The 12,500-nt window shown below is 48.9% G+C and overlaps 1 protein-coding gene across 1 annotated transcript in view; it reads left to right on the top strand.

Moving 5' to 3' along the window:
* LOC143519788 (uncharacterized) overlaps nt 1-1,052 on the top strand; it is a 2,652-nt gene extending 1,600 nt beyond the window's left edge. The window contains exon 3 of the mRNA XM_077013520.1: nt 28-1,052. Within this exon, the coding sequence (XP_076869635.1) occupies nt 28-442 (415 nt within the window). The 3' untranslated portion in view covers nt 443-1,052. The remainder of the gene's footprint in view (nt 1-27) is intronic.
* Nucleotides 1,053-12,500: the final 11,448 nt, after the last annotated feature.

The following is a 12,500-nucleotide window of genomic DNA, read 5'->3' as shown; positions in this document are numbered from 1 at the left end:
GATGAGACACTCAAATGGTATTATCAGGACGACGAGACACTCAAAGGGTATTATCAGGACGACGGACGACGAGACACTCAAAGGGTATTATCGGGACGACGAGACACTTAAAGGGTATTATCAGGACAACGAGACACTTAAAGGGTATTATCAGGACGACAAGACACTCAAAGGGTATTATCAGGACGACGAGACACTTAAAGGGTATTATCAGGACGACGAGACACTCAAAGGGTATTATCAGGACGACGAGACACTTAAAGGGTATTATCAGGACGAGACACTCAAAGGGTATTATCAGGACGACGAGACACTTAAAGGGTATTATCAGGACGACGAGACACTCAAAGGGTATTATCAGGACGACGAGACACTTAAAGGGTATTATCAGGACGACTGTAAAGGAAATTCATTAAATACCATAACAAAAAAACTGCTCTGAACTGGAGTGATGTTCAGGTCAGTGTTAAAAACTGGATCTGTGTTCAGGGTAGTGTCCAAAACTGGGTCTGTGTTCAGGGTAGTGTTCAAAACTGGGTCTGTGTTCAGGGTAGTGTTCAGGACTGGGTGTAACTCAGGGCAGTGGTTCCTAAATCCTAGCATGGGGGAAATAAAACTCCCACGAGCATCTTTCCCCTTTCACATGAGAGGGTGTCCCGATAAATAGCATTTTAATCTCTGACTAGTATCTGGCAACTAGTAGTGATTCTGGATGTTTTGTGCGTATGTGTGTGGAGGGGGATATATTTTGTGCGCATGTACTGTGTGTGTGTGTGTCAGTCACTGTGAGGTTCTCCACCACCTTGGCTTGATTTAAAGGCCGCGTAGCTCTGCGGACCCGCCAAAGAAGACAAAAAAAAATGAAAAGAAAAAAAGAAGGCCATCAAATCAAGGCGGAAGAAAACACTCTCAAGGTTTCAGCTCAGCCCTATTCACAGTGAGGGAGTGAGCACAGTGAAAAATATATACACACTCCATCCTGTCACAGGGCTTTTGGCTTATCTTGAGTGACTGTCAAGGCCGGGAATATCAGGGAACAGACAGAAATATATAAAATTAATAAGCTGCTGGATGTTGTCGGGAGTTATGATGCTTCTATAAATCCTGGTTTGATCAGAGCGGACAAGGCTTAAATCCGAGCTCCCGAGCACGCACAGCAAGTGTTTTTAGCTCCGGATATTTCTTCGCTCTGCGAGATAGAAGCCCTTAGCTGGCAAAATAAGATTTATCATCCGGAGCCGCTCTCCTTTCATGACTGACAAATCGGCAAGAGCAGAAAGGGAGTTGGCAGGCGTTCTCGTCTTTAATGGACGGGCAGCGGCTCAGCAAGGTGAAACCTGGGCCAGAGCAGGGAGAGTCACGCAAAAAAATAATGAAAAAAAACACAGGAAAAAGGAAAAGAAATGGCAAGTGACTTATCGGTTGTGGTTTCTATGTCGGTTGAGGGGCCAAAGAGATGTTTTTGTTTTTTCTTGCTTTGTTGGTTAGTTTGTTTTTAGGGGGCGACGGATGGATGCTATCGGTCCCGCCATCAGAGGTGCTGCTTTTTGTCGTGCAGTGCAGGTGATATTTCTTCTTGTGCACCTCAGCTGGGGTGTTTTTTTGTTGTTGTTGTTGTTGTTGTTGTTGTTTTGTTTTCCTCTTTTTCACTGAAGTGGAGTGAAAGTGAAAAATCTATCATCTCCTTGGAAGCGTGAGGTCTTGGAGGCGGGGGGCTTTTCATACACATGGGTGAGTCATTAAGGACTTAAAGAGCTATAAGTATTGTGTGTGTGTGTGTGTGTGTGTGTGTGTGTGTGTGTGTTGTCACTTTACATAAAGGCTGTTTCCTCAGCAAGCCTGAGCTGTCAGGAGACGGCGGCTAACTGAAGGTGTAGGTGTGTGGAGCTAACAGAAGAAGCCTGTGAGTTGGGAAAGGAGAACCCAAAGCTTTGTCAGGATGTAACTGGGGGATTTGGCGGACGGCTCAGGTCTACTGGCCCGAGTTCCTCACGGCTAGACTGCCGTAGATTCTGACATGTTCGCCACACCACCTGATCCGTCGGTATCGTTCTTGGGCTTCACAAAGCCATGGTGAAAGCGGGTGTGACCTTCTCATGGAGGTTGCGGGGTTGACGATGAGGAGTTGACTATGGACGATGCAAAGTTGAGGGCCACCTGTACAGGTGTATAGCTGGACACTTTTGAACAAACTTCATCCTTCAGTTAAATACAAAACATGGTCTCGAGTCCTAAATATGGCTGGTAAATGAGCAAATTTGGTGTGTGCGCGGGTGTAGGTGCATGTGTGTGGGTGCAGGTGTGGGTGTGGTTACAGGTACGAGTGTTGGTGTGGGTGTAGGTGTGTGGGTACAGGTGTGGGTGTGGGTGCGGGTGTGGGTGTATGTGTGGGGCTGTAGGAGTGCATGTGTGTGTGTGAGTCTAGGAATGCAGGTATGGGTGTGTGGGCATGGGTGCGGGTGTAGGAGTGTGAGTGTATGCATATTTGAGTTTGCTGACCCAGTCTGCACTGTGCAAGAGAGGAAACACTAGACATGAAGGAGGGCAGCTGGGCTTGTGCCCATCCTGGGAGGTAAACCCCCTCCCCTCCCCCCCCGGAGGTGTGCGTGTGTGTGCGCGTGTGTGTGTGCGTGTGTGTGTGTGTGTGTGTGTGTGTGTGTGTGTGTGTGTGTGTGTGTGTGTGTGACGAACACCTACTGTTTATGCATAGAGGGTTCAAAGCTGCTCTTGCATTCCAGGGCAGGAAAGGAGGAAACCACACACACACACACACACACACACACACACACACACACACTCCTTGATAAGAATGACATGCTGAAGTGGGGGGCCGGATCCTCCATGCAGTTTAAAGACTGTAGCTGAATTTGGTGTGGTTAGCTCCCTCTTTTGATCCCAAAATAATTGGCCTTGCTTTAATTTTTAAAGATATAGATGTTTAAAGTACAAGGCTCTTATCTGTGTGTTGGCAAAGCAGTCAGGCTTGGATTAGATAACACTTTATCCATATAATAAAACTATGTAATTATGATAATTTTCAATGTCATCAGATTGGCCTGTTTTTCATCATCTAATCTTGATTTTATGCTATGTCAACATAAAAGGGTAATGCTCTAAGTGGAATTATCCATTAAATCATGGATAAGTTTATAAAAAATGAATATTATTTCATGATAGAGAATATTGAGCCAAAGAATAAGGCAGACTAGGAGATGGGGAAAGGCCCTGAGTCTTTTTCTAGGTCAGCATGCAGAGGTTTTGATTTGATTGGGGTTTTTTTTTTTTTTCAAAGCCAAGACATGTCATGTGATCAGTCATGTGACCATCCTCAAGCCAACCATATGCTACTGCCAGCAAGATGCCGAAAACTCCTTAAAGCCTGTTTGAGTAGGGTAACTTCATGGCCAGATGCGTAACTGTATGAACTGTCTCACCTGATTAAGGCATAATCCCACTGTAGACACAATTTCTCTGGAGACCATTCGATTATATTTACATTAAATTGTCACAAGGGCCTTAAAAGGGCCACTGGTCTCCAGCTAGCCCACGTTAGCCACCAAGAGCTGTGATTTCACACAGCAGTCACTGGCGGTTATGACCCTCCCCCAACACACACACACACACACACACACACACACACACACACACACAGACACACACACACACACACACACTTTTCCACTGCTCTATGGATGGAAGAAACGGCAGAAGTTCGCTTTCTCCCTCAACACATCGCCGGCTTTGTTTCTGGGCATGTAGTCAAAGGCCCGAGCCTGGCGTAAAAGCTCGCGGACGTCGCGTAGTTCTGCGTAGCCGGCGTCTGAGGCTTTGTCATCACGCTTGAAGAATTTCTGAGGCTTTGTCATCACGCTTGAAGAATTTCTGTTTAATGTACTGTAATGTGGAATTCAGCGGGGACGCGGTTTAATTGAGTTTTACGCGAGCCGGTCGGGAGCAGAGCTAGAAGCCAGGTGATGTTGAGGTTTTTAATCTCTCCCGCACCAGAGAGGTTTGTTGACAGAGAGGCTCCCTTTCTTCTGTATGGGGAGAGAGAGAGGCAGAGAGAGGGGGAGAGAGGGAGAGAGAGAGAGAGAGAGAGAGAGAGAGAGAGTGATACATCCACGGATAAAAACCAGTTGGCAACCCTCAAAGGGAGCGGGGTGATAAGGCAAATCCATCCCTTGTAGGGAAATAAAAGAATCCAACTGTTCATTAAAAGGAGAAACAGAAACAGGCGATTGAGAAGGCAGCTAGGCCAGTGGAGGGGGAGGGGCGAGAGAGGAGAAACGGAGAGGTAGAGAGGAGGAACGGAGAGGGAGACAAACAGGGAGGCATCCCTTCAGAGTGAAAGATTGGAAAATAATCAAGGATTGTTGTGAGAATGAATTAATAAGACGATAGCGAGAATCGCAGGATTTTACCCTCCTTAGCAAAATTAGGGAAGGAAGGACCACAATTATCTTACAGTGGGGGATAGCATTAGCTTCACAGACCCCTAATTATGAGAGATAACTGAGACTCGGTGCTTCATTCTGTGTACTGCCTCCCCCTTGACACACACACACACTCACACACACACACACACACACACACACACACACACACACACACACACACTTACACTTATTAAGGCGTGCTGGATCTCAGCGTCCAGCACATCACCTCAGACTGTTGAGGTTAACCAAGTCCCTGGCAGCCTTTCCTGGACATGTGCTCTGTGGTACTTGCACAGACTTGTGTGTTAAAATACAGTTTTACATTATTGTTTATTAACCGATTGTTAACCGTACAGATTTTCTTTATAGCTACAGTGATTGTTTACACTGTAGTGTTGAAAAGAGTATAGCTGATTTCGACTTTATGATTACATATGAAAAAACTCTGGTGTGTGTGTGTGTGTGGTGTGTGTGTGTGTGTGTGTGGTGGTGTGTGTGTGTGAGGTCTAATGCATGTCTGACTTTCGAGGGTATTCACCTCTTGCTGGCCTGTGCTACTTGATCACCTGAACCATTTGCCCTAATGAAGGTTTAGGTCAGTGAGACTTAAGACGATCACCACACAGAGAGCCTTAATGAAAGCACAGCCATGGGAACAGAGGGGAAGAGAGAGGGAGAGAGAGGGAGAGAGAGAGAGAGAGAGAGAGAGGGGGAGGGGGAAGAGAGAGGGGGAGAGAGAGAGGGAGGTGCTGCTTGTAACAGTAAACCTACACACACAATCACAACCGAATAATCGTGTATGTGTTTGTGTGTGTGTGTGTGTGAGAGAGAGAGAGAGAGAGAGAGAGAGATTGGTGCAATGAGATATTCCAGTTTTGTTTGTTTGTTTTTTAAAATAAAGTCATTCATCAACACATCAATAAAAAATATGGGATCCTGATTATTCGGCGTTTGAATAGCACCTTGCCCGCCTCGTAAATAATCGCCCCTCCGCTGATGCTCACGTTAATTAGAATTAGAATGCAGATAATGCTCGTGCTGTCTTATTAATGCTCCTGCTCTTTTATTACCGGGAGCTGAATCAATTTTACTGTCGCACTCAGACCTCATGCAAGGTCAGGCAAAGTTGTCAGGACGAACCGGCCACTTTAAGAAAAAATAATAATCCCCCATGTATAAATAAACAGCGCTAGCTCTCGGCCGAAAAGAGTTGAGAGAAATATGGAGAAACAAATAGCAACAAACAGTGCTAGCTATCGGTGTGTTGAGAGAAATAAAGATGAACAGAAAAATAGAGAGAATAGAGTGCTAGCTGTCAGTGTGTTTAGAGAAATAAAGGACCACGGGCAGAGTAGGTGTGCAGCCAGCTGCAGCATTGGGCCTGGGGGGCCATTTTGATCTCCACGGCTCTTCTCCCTTATTAAGATTTTCCATCTTGTCTGCAAAGAAAACCAGTGTTTTACAGATCATTAGACTGATTCAAAGCAACCGCTGTAGCTCTCGTTTAACAGCGGCTTCGCACACATTGGCCTGTTTTGTGCAGGCCGACGTGCTACGCCTTCGTTTCTGGACCCTCCATCTCTTCCTACGGCCTGCGTGGAAGTTCGGTACAAATTGCTGAATTCTGAAATCCAGCTCAGTCTAAATTCAGGACATTCCATCATTTTCTGTCTCTCATCCACACCCCCCCCCCCTCCCCCAAAGCTGTCAGATGAGGCTACAATAGAGCAATTTCATTTCTCTGCAGCACCCTTTGTAGCTGCCCTGGTACTTCAGAAGAATGGATTTAACATGGTTCTGCCTGGTTCAGGCCTCACAGTCCCCAAATCTTCCTATCTGCTCTCCTCATTGCTATTTGGAGACGCTAGTAACATCAGAACGCTACTACGCACTAGTATACTGCTACGTTGGTACAGGAAAGTATTTATTTTTAATAAACACACACAAACACCCCCCATCTGACTAGATTATGGTTTTATTTCCAGTAGCACTGACAGTCCGTAGGACTTGTTTGCCTTTTTTGGCATTAACAAATAAGCCTATAATCTCAACAACAAACACGGGAATCTTAAATTAACACAATTAGCTCGAGACAGAACGCTCTGCGTCTGCACACGCCTACCACAAGCGTGAGCCCGTCACTCCGCGAGCAGAGTGTGGAGACCCAAATCGGGCCTCGTACCTGCCCGCGCCCTGACCGCCCTCTTCCCCACCGAGCACTGCGATGACCCTCCATGTCACACAACTGCACACATCTGACGCTAAACTATGGTCCGCCCACCCTTTGTTGGAACAGCTTAGAGCAAAACCACAACCCTTCATTCTTGGTTATGGTTTCTTCGATTGGTTATTCATGTTTTTTTTTTTGCAGTTTTATTGCAGCTAGTTCATTAAAGGATCGAGACATGTTTTCTTTCTCTTTCTTCTCTCAAAGCACCGAAGAGGCAGGAGCCTCGCCTCCCCAACTCTACCCACAATCCTCCCTCCAAAGTCCAAGTGCCTCAAGCTTGCTCCTTGCAGCTCCTAAATGGTCCAAACTTATCTGGAATGTTCTGGAACACCACCAGCCCATCCCCCACTCCCTCCACCTGTCAGGTCTTAAAAGTTTGCCACACCTGTGAGGCGCTGAGTGACCAGTGATCGCTCCGCAGGTCTTATACTGGTCTTTCATATCACGGCTCATTAAAGCGGATCTTGGCCAGTGGGCCGTATTTACATATGGACTAGCAGGAGGTTTTAATTTGTCCCGGTACGGAGCAGAACTGGAACTGAGTCTCCTGCTCCAACAAAATGACTTTCTCCTCACGTGACACCCCAGCCCTCCACACTCTCCACACTCACGTGACACCCCAGCCCTCCACACTCTCCACACTCACGTGACACCCCAGCCCTCCACACTCTCCACACTCACGTGACACCCCAGCCCTCCACACTCTCCACACTCACGTGACACCCCAGCCCTCCACACTCTGCTCAGAAAATGCCACACGGTGCTTAATTTAACTGCCTGTACAAAGGACGGAGACGGCATCCCTTCCAGCGGACCCCCAGGGGCCGTCGGCTCCGTACGCCTGGGCCCTCACTGGTGCCCGGAGTCTTGGGAGATTTGATTTTACAGCACATTGCTCTGTAATTAACCCCTAAAATGCCTTGAATTCTCACTCCTTACTTTTAAAAAAAATCACCACATTCATATGCTTTATTTTTTTGCAGACACAAAGAAGCTTTTGCTTTTTGGAGGAAAATGTAGGATGTGTGCTCAAATTAATATTTGGAGTGATCATTAATAATTGAATGTGATAGACACGTGCTGAATATTCAGCATAGATTTATAGACGCAGAGGGTTGCGTTTTAACAGCATTATTTTATTATAATTCTCTGGGGTTTAATGTCGTCCCACGTTTTAGGTTTTATGTTAATTTAACACATTAAAAGATGATTAGAAGAGCAAAGGTAGTGTTTTTCTTTCAAACCTGAACCTTGTGACTTAGTGGTCAGGTCACATCTTCTCTTTCTGTAGACCCGATACCTTCAGTTGAGGAGACCAGGCTAATCGTCATCATCATCATCATCATCATCATCAGATATCCCAATCCCCAAACTCCCAAACACATTCCAGATCTACCTGCTGGGCCCCCGCCTCAGTCTCCCGGTCCTGGTCATGGCGTGCCATCAGATCTGGTGATGCTGGAGCTGCCACTCCAAACCAGCACACGTGACCGATTGGGGGGGGGGGGTAGTGTGTGTGTGTTTTTGGAAAGCATATTGTCTCGTTCCGCCATCTGTCCACGAGGAGGAGATGGTGGTGGCCCCTCCCAATCCCGTACGCCGTCTGCTGCGGGGTTATTTATTTATTTGTTTTTTTTAATCCGCGGGAGACGTTTCCTGGAACGCACCGCCGTACGGTGAACCTGGACCCCCACGCTGACGCGCCCCACCACGGCTGTGTGAGAACACAGAGATGCTTCAGCCTCCCGGGAAGCAGCCGGCCAGCGCAGGAAACGCCTGCTCTCCTGCACCTTCTGTTCTAGTCGCCGTGGTCTTTAGTTTTATGTTATCGCCATGCCGGAATGTTCTGCAGAACAGGCATACGTTGGAGGAGTTAGCGCTACTAACCCTAGCTACTGGATAGACCGCTGAGTCCTGCTTCAGATGTGTCTTTCTCTGTGGGTCTCTGTGGGCATCTATGAGTGATTTGTGTGTGTGTGTGTGTGTGTGTGTGTGTGGTGTGTGTGTGTGTGTGTGTGTGTGTCTGTGGGTGTACAGCGCACATGCTAGCGACATCCTCATCATCTACAACCACCCCCACCCCCCCCCCCCCCCCACTCCGGCTTGGCCCTCGCCCTCCCTTGTCTCTGTGACCGGTCCATGCTCCGCCTCCTCATTGGCCCCACCTCCTCCTTGGCTCCGCCTCCTCCTTGGCTTACGCTGCCTTTAACGGAGCAGATTGGTGGAGATCTGCAGCCCTGGTTGTTTGATCTTTTCTCCTCACACAGCACTCACTGGCACCCTCCTCCCCCCGCCTCTCCGCATGGCGTTGGCATGGCCTCAGCCCCTCATGCCAGCCTCCTCTCTCTCTCTCTCATCTCTCCTCTCTCTCTCTCTCTCTCTCCTCTCTCTCTCCTCTCTCTCTCTCATCTCTCTCTCTCTCTCCCTCCACACTTTTAACCCCTCCCTCTTGCCACGCCAGACTCCTTCCCACATGGAAGCCCCCGTACACATTTCACTCTCAATTTTACAAGAGCGAAGCTCGTCTAATCGCAGCGGGAGCGGGCGAATATGTGCGCCGGCCGGAAAAAATAAATAAAACCCGGTGCGTTCACCCTCGATGCTGGTTTTGTCTCCACTCACTTCGCGATAACGTTCTGGCACGCAACACAGTCCTCTTTGTATTTGAAACCTTATCGTTTTCCCTCAACGCACGCGGCATATCGGACCACAATGGCGCGCGATCTGCTCTCCAACTCCGCGGTGGCTGCTCCACGGAACGCTAACCCACTTTCTGCGCGGCATTTCCATGAGAGGGAAGCGTTGCGTTCGTGTGCGGCTGTGTGCTGAGAGGGGGAAGCGGGTGGGGAGATAGCCCGGGTCATAACGGAGCAGGTCTCCAGACCGCCGAGGCCTGTCTCAACTCCGGGAAGAAGATGCGTTCTCGAATCTCTGATGACCTTCAGCTTAAACCGTTCTTTTATGTCCCCAGCATGCTTTGTACTCCACTGATTTAACGTCTGCGTTCGGTCGTTTTGCCTCCGGTCTGCAGCTTCAAGCATCCACGTCAGAAAACGTGACTAAGACACGTGTATCTCACACTGGTGCATTTACTCAAATAAATGTGTGACACAATAGCCTCTTTCTAGGGGAGCTTCTCTGTCAAAATGTCAACCCAAACCTGGAGCTATTTGGTAATAACGGCGTCGCGGAGTTTGAGGCCCAATTTGCACGCATTCGTGGTTTTTTTTTTTTTTTCCTTCTGCAGCGCAGTCTCGATGTTTCCACTATCACCCTGCATCTCTCTTATCTGCTGGTGAGAACCTCTTCATTTGAGACTAGCGGCGTATGCGCGATCCTAATCTCATGCCCATTCTCTTCGTAACACAGAGATCCACCGTTGGATTCGAAGGATGAGACAATACGCTGGGAAGGGGGGGGAGTAGACACTCCAGGCTCTGCTAATGAGACACGCAAACGCCTTTTCCCCGTTTAAATGCAGGGACGGGTCACGGGCCGAACGCACGGCAGGTTAAGAGGATGAGAAAGGCCTAACGTGGCAGTTCAGAGAGAAAGAACAGTGCGATTGTTGGGTTTAGGAAGAGAGCGAGCTGAAGGAAGGTGGCGTGATGAAGGTTGGAGCAGGGCGTCTGATGAGAAGCCTGACTGGGCTTGGGGAGTGAGCTTGGGGAGTGAGATTGGGGAGTGAGTTTGGGGAGTGAGCTTGGGGAGTGAGCTTGGGGAGTGAGATTGGGGAGTGAGTTTGGGGAGTGAGTTTGGGGAGTGAGCTTGGGGAGTGAGTTTGGGGAGTGAGTTTGGGGAGTGAGATTGGGGAGTGAGATTGGGGAGTGAGCTTGATGGAGTGAGTTTTGGGGAGTGAGATTGGGGAGTGAGATTGGGGAGTGAGTTTGATGGAGTGAGTTTGGGGAGTGAGTTTGATGGAGCCTTGTTTCTAACAGCATGACACAGCATTGCAACCCTCAAGCTGTGAGGAACAGAATGGAGTTCCCACCAGTGAATCAGAGCCAGATCAAGGGATGTACTGGCTGTGTGAAGTCTTGTGTGTGTGTGTGTGTGTGTGCGTGTGTGTGTGTGTGTGCGTGTGTGTGTGTGTGTGTGTGTGTGTGTGTGTGTGTGTGTGTGTGTGTGTGTGTGTGTGTGTGTGTGTGTGTGTGTGTGCGTGTGTGTGTGGGTGTGACTGTGTGGGTGTGACTGTGTTTGCCTAGTTCTTAATTCAGAGACACACAGATATCCATTGTGCTTATAGCTGCTTATGTTTCCATTCACCATCAAAAATGATGAGTATATAATATACATACGCACATCCCCTCTGGCACCTCATGCACTCTTTACCTTTCTGTGTGTGTGTATATGTGTGTGTGTGAGTGTGTGTATGTGCGTGTGTGTGCGTCTCCTACACTCGTCTCCTGGGAACGCTACGGAAGGCTCTGAGTTGCTGAACAACTTCCCGACTGCAGTGGTACAAAGTGGCGCGCTAACTCCGGCCCCGGAGATCTCATTAGGAGCCCCGGCGTTGCCGCGCCGACAGGAACTTGCCGAGGGCTTCTGGAGCCGTGCCGCGCCAGGCTCGGTGATGCCCGCCGGTTCATAAACAACATTTGCATATAATGTCGGAGTTTGGCGCCACCCCCCCCTGCAGTCTCCCATAGTCCTTTGCACAAAAAAAAAAAAGCACGAAAGCAAAAGGACCATCGCGTTTCTGGTAGCCACGGTGATGGAGCTACGGCGTTTACGTCAGTGTCGGACACTGTGATTGGTCTAACGAGTTAATGAAAACCAATGGAATGCCATTGCCGTCATGTCAGTCTCCAGCACAGGCAAGAGGGAGGCAGAGAGCTCCATGACAACCCCACCCTCTCCACCCCCCCCCCCCCCCCCCCCCCCCCCCCCATTTCCATGATAATTGCTGTATTGGACCACCATACAAAACAGGAACAATTAAACAGGTTAACTGGGGATTACTAAATAAGAAGAAACAACCCGTTTTGAACTGGTTTCTCACTCTGCACTATTTCTAATCACTCTCACCTCTTAGAAGAGAGAAAATGAGAGAGGTGGGATGATGTGGATGAATTAGGGGGATCTGGCAGTGCGGTGTGCTCCTGTGATGTGATGGTCTGGGCCAGATATGTGGCTGGTGTTAAGGGGGGGGGGGGCGCATAAGGCCGTGTCATTCCCGCCGTGCGGGGTGAGGTGTCTCCACCAAAGTATCAGCCGCTATTACGGGATCGATACTTCTCAGCTCTGCACTTATCTCAGGCGCGATGGTTAGCAGCTCCACTGCCACGCACACCGGGGAGCAAGGGCTCGCTCGGAGGGGAACCCCGCCTTCTCCCCCCCCCCTCTTCTAGCCCTACACCCCCCACCCACCTCTGCATCGTTCATCTCAGAAGGCCCAGGGGTGTTTCCTTCACGCAGGGCCATCCAGTCCGAGGATACTCTCGGTGCCATAAAAGCACAACTTCAGCGCGGATAAACTCCACGCCCGCCGCATCAGACCTCCAACAGGACCGGGACGATGCCGTGGGACCGTGTAGCGACGGCACAGTACAAACACCCATCCCTAACCCGCCCGCCTCAGGGTCGGGGGGGGGGGGGGGTGTTCACTTATTGTAGCCACGCACAGGCCATGGTCACGGCTGCCGTTTGATTTTATGGAAGGCAGAAGAAGAAAAAAAAACTTCTTGTCAAGCGAAAAGAAAAAAAAAGGCGATGTTTGAGTTCCCCAGCGGAGTGTTTGCCTACTTTCAAGTCTTTCATTAAACTTCTGAAGCTGGAGTTAATCCTTGCTTCACCATACAAAAAAAAAAAAAACACAACATTGCATTCAACAA

The sequence above is a fragment of the Brachyhypopomus gauderio genome, chromosome 7 (assembly GCF_052324685.1).
Source record: "Brachyhypopomus gauderio isolate BG-103 chromosome 7, BGAUD_0.2, whole genome shotgun sequence".
NCBI lineage: Eukaryota > Metazoa > Chordata > Actinopteri > Gymnotiformes > Hypopomidae > Brachyhypopomus > Brachyhypopomus gauderio.
This window is presented reverse-complemented; position numbering and strand designations above follow the sequence as displayed.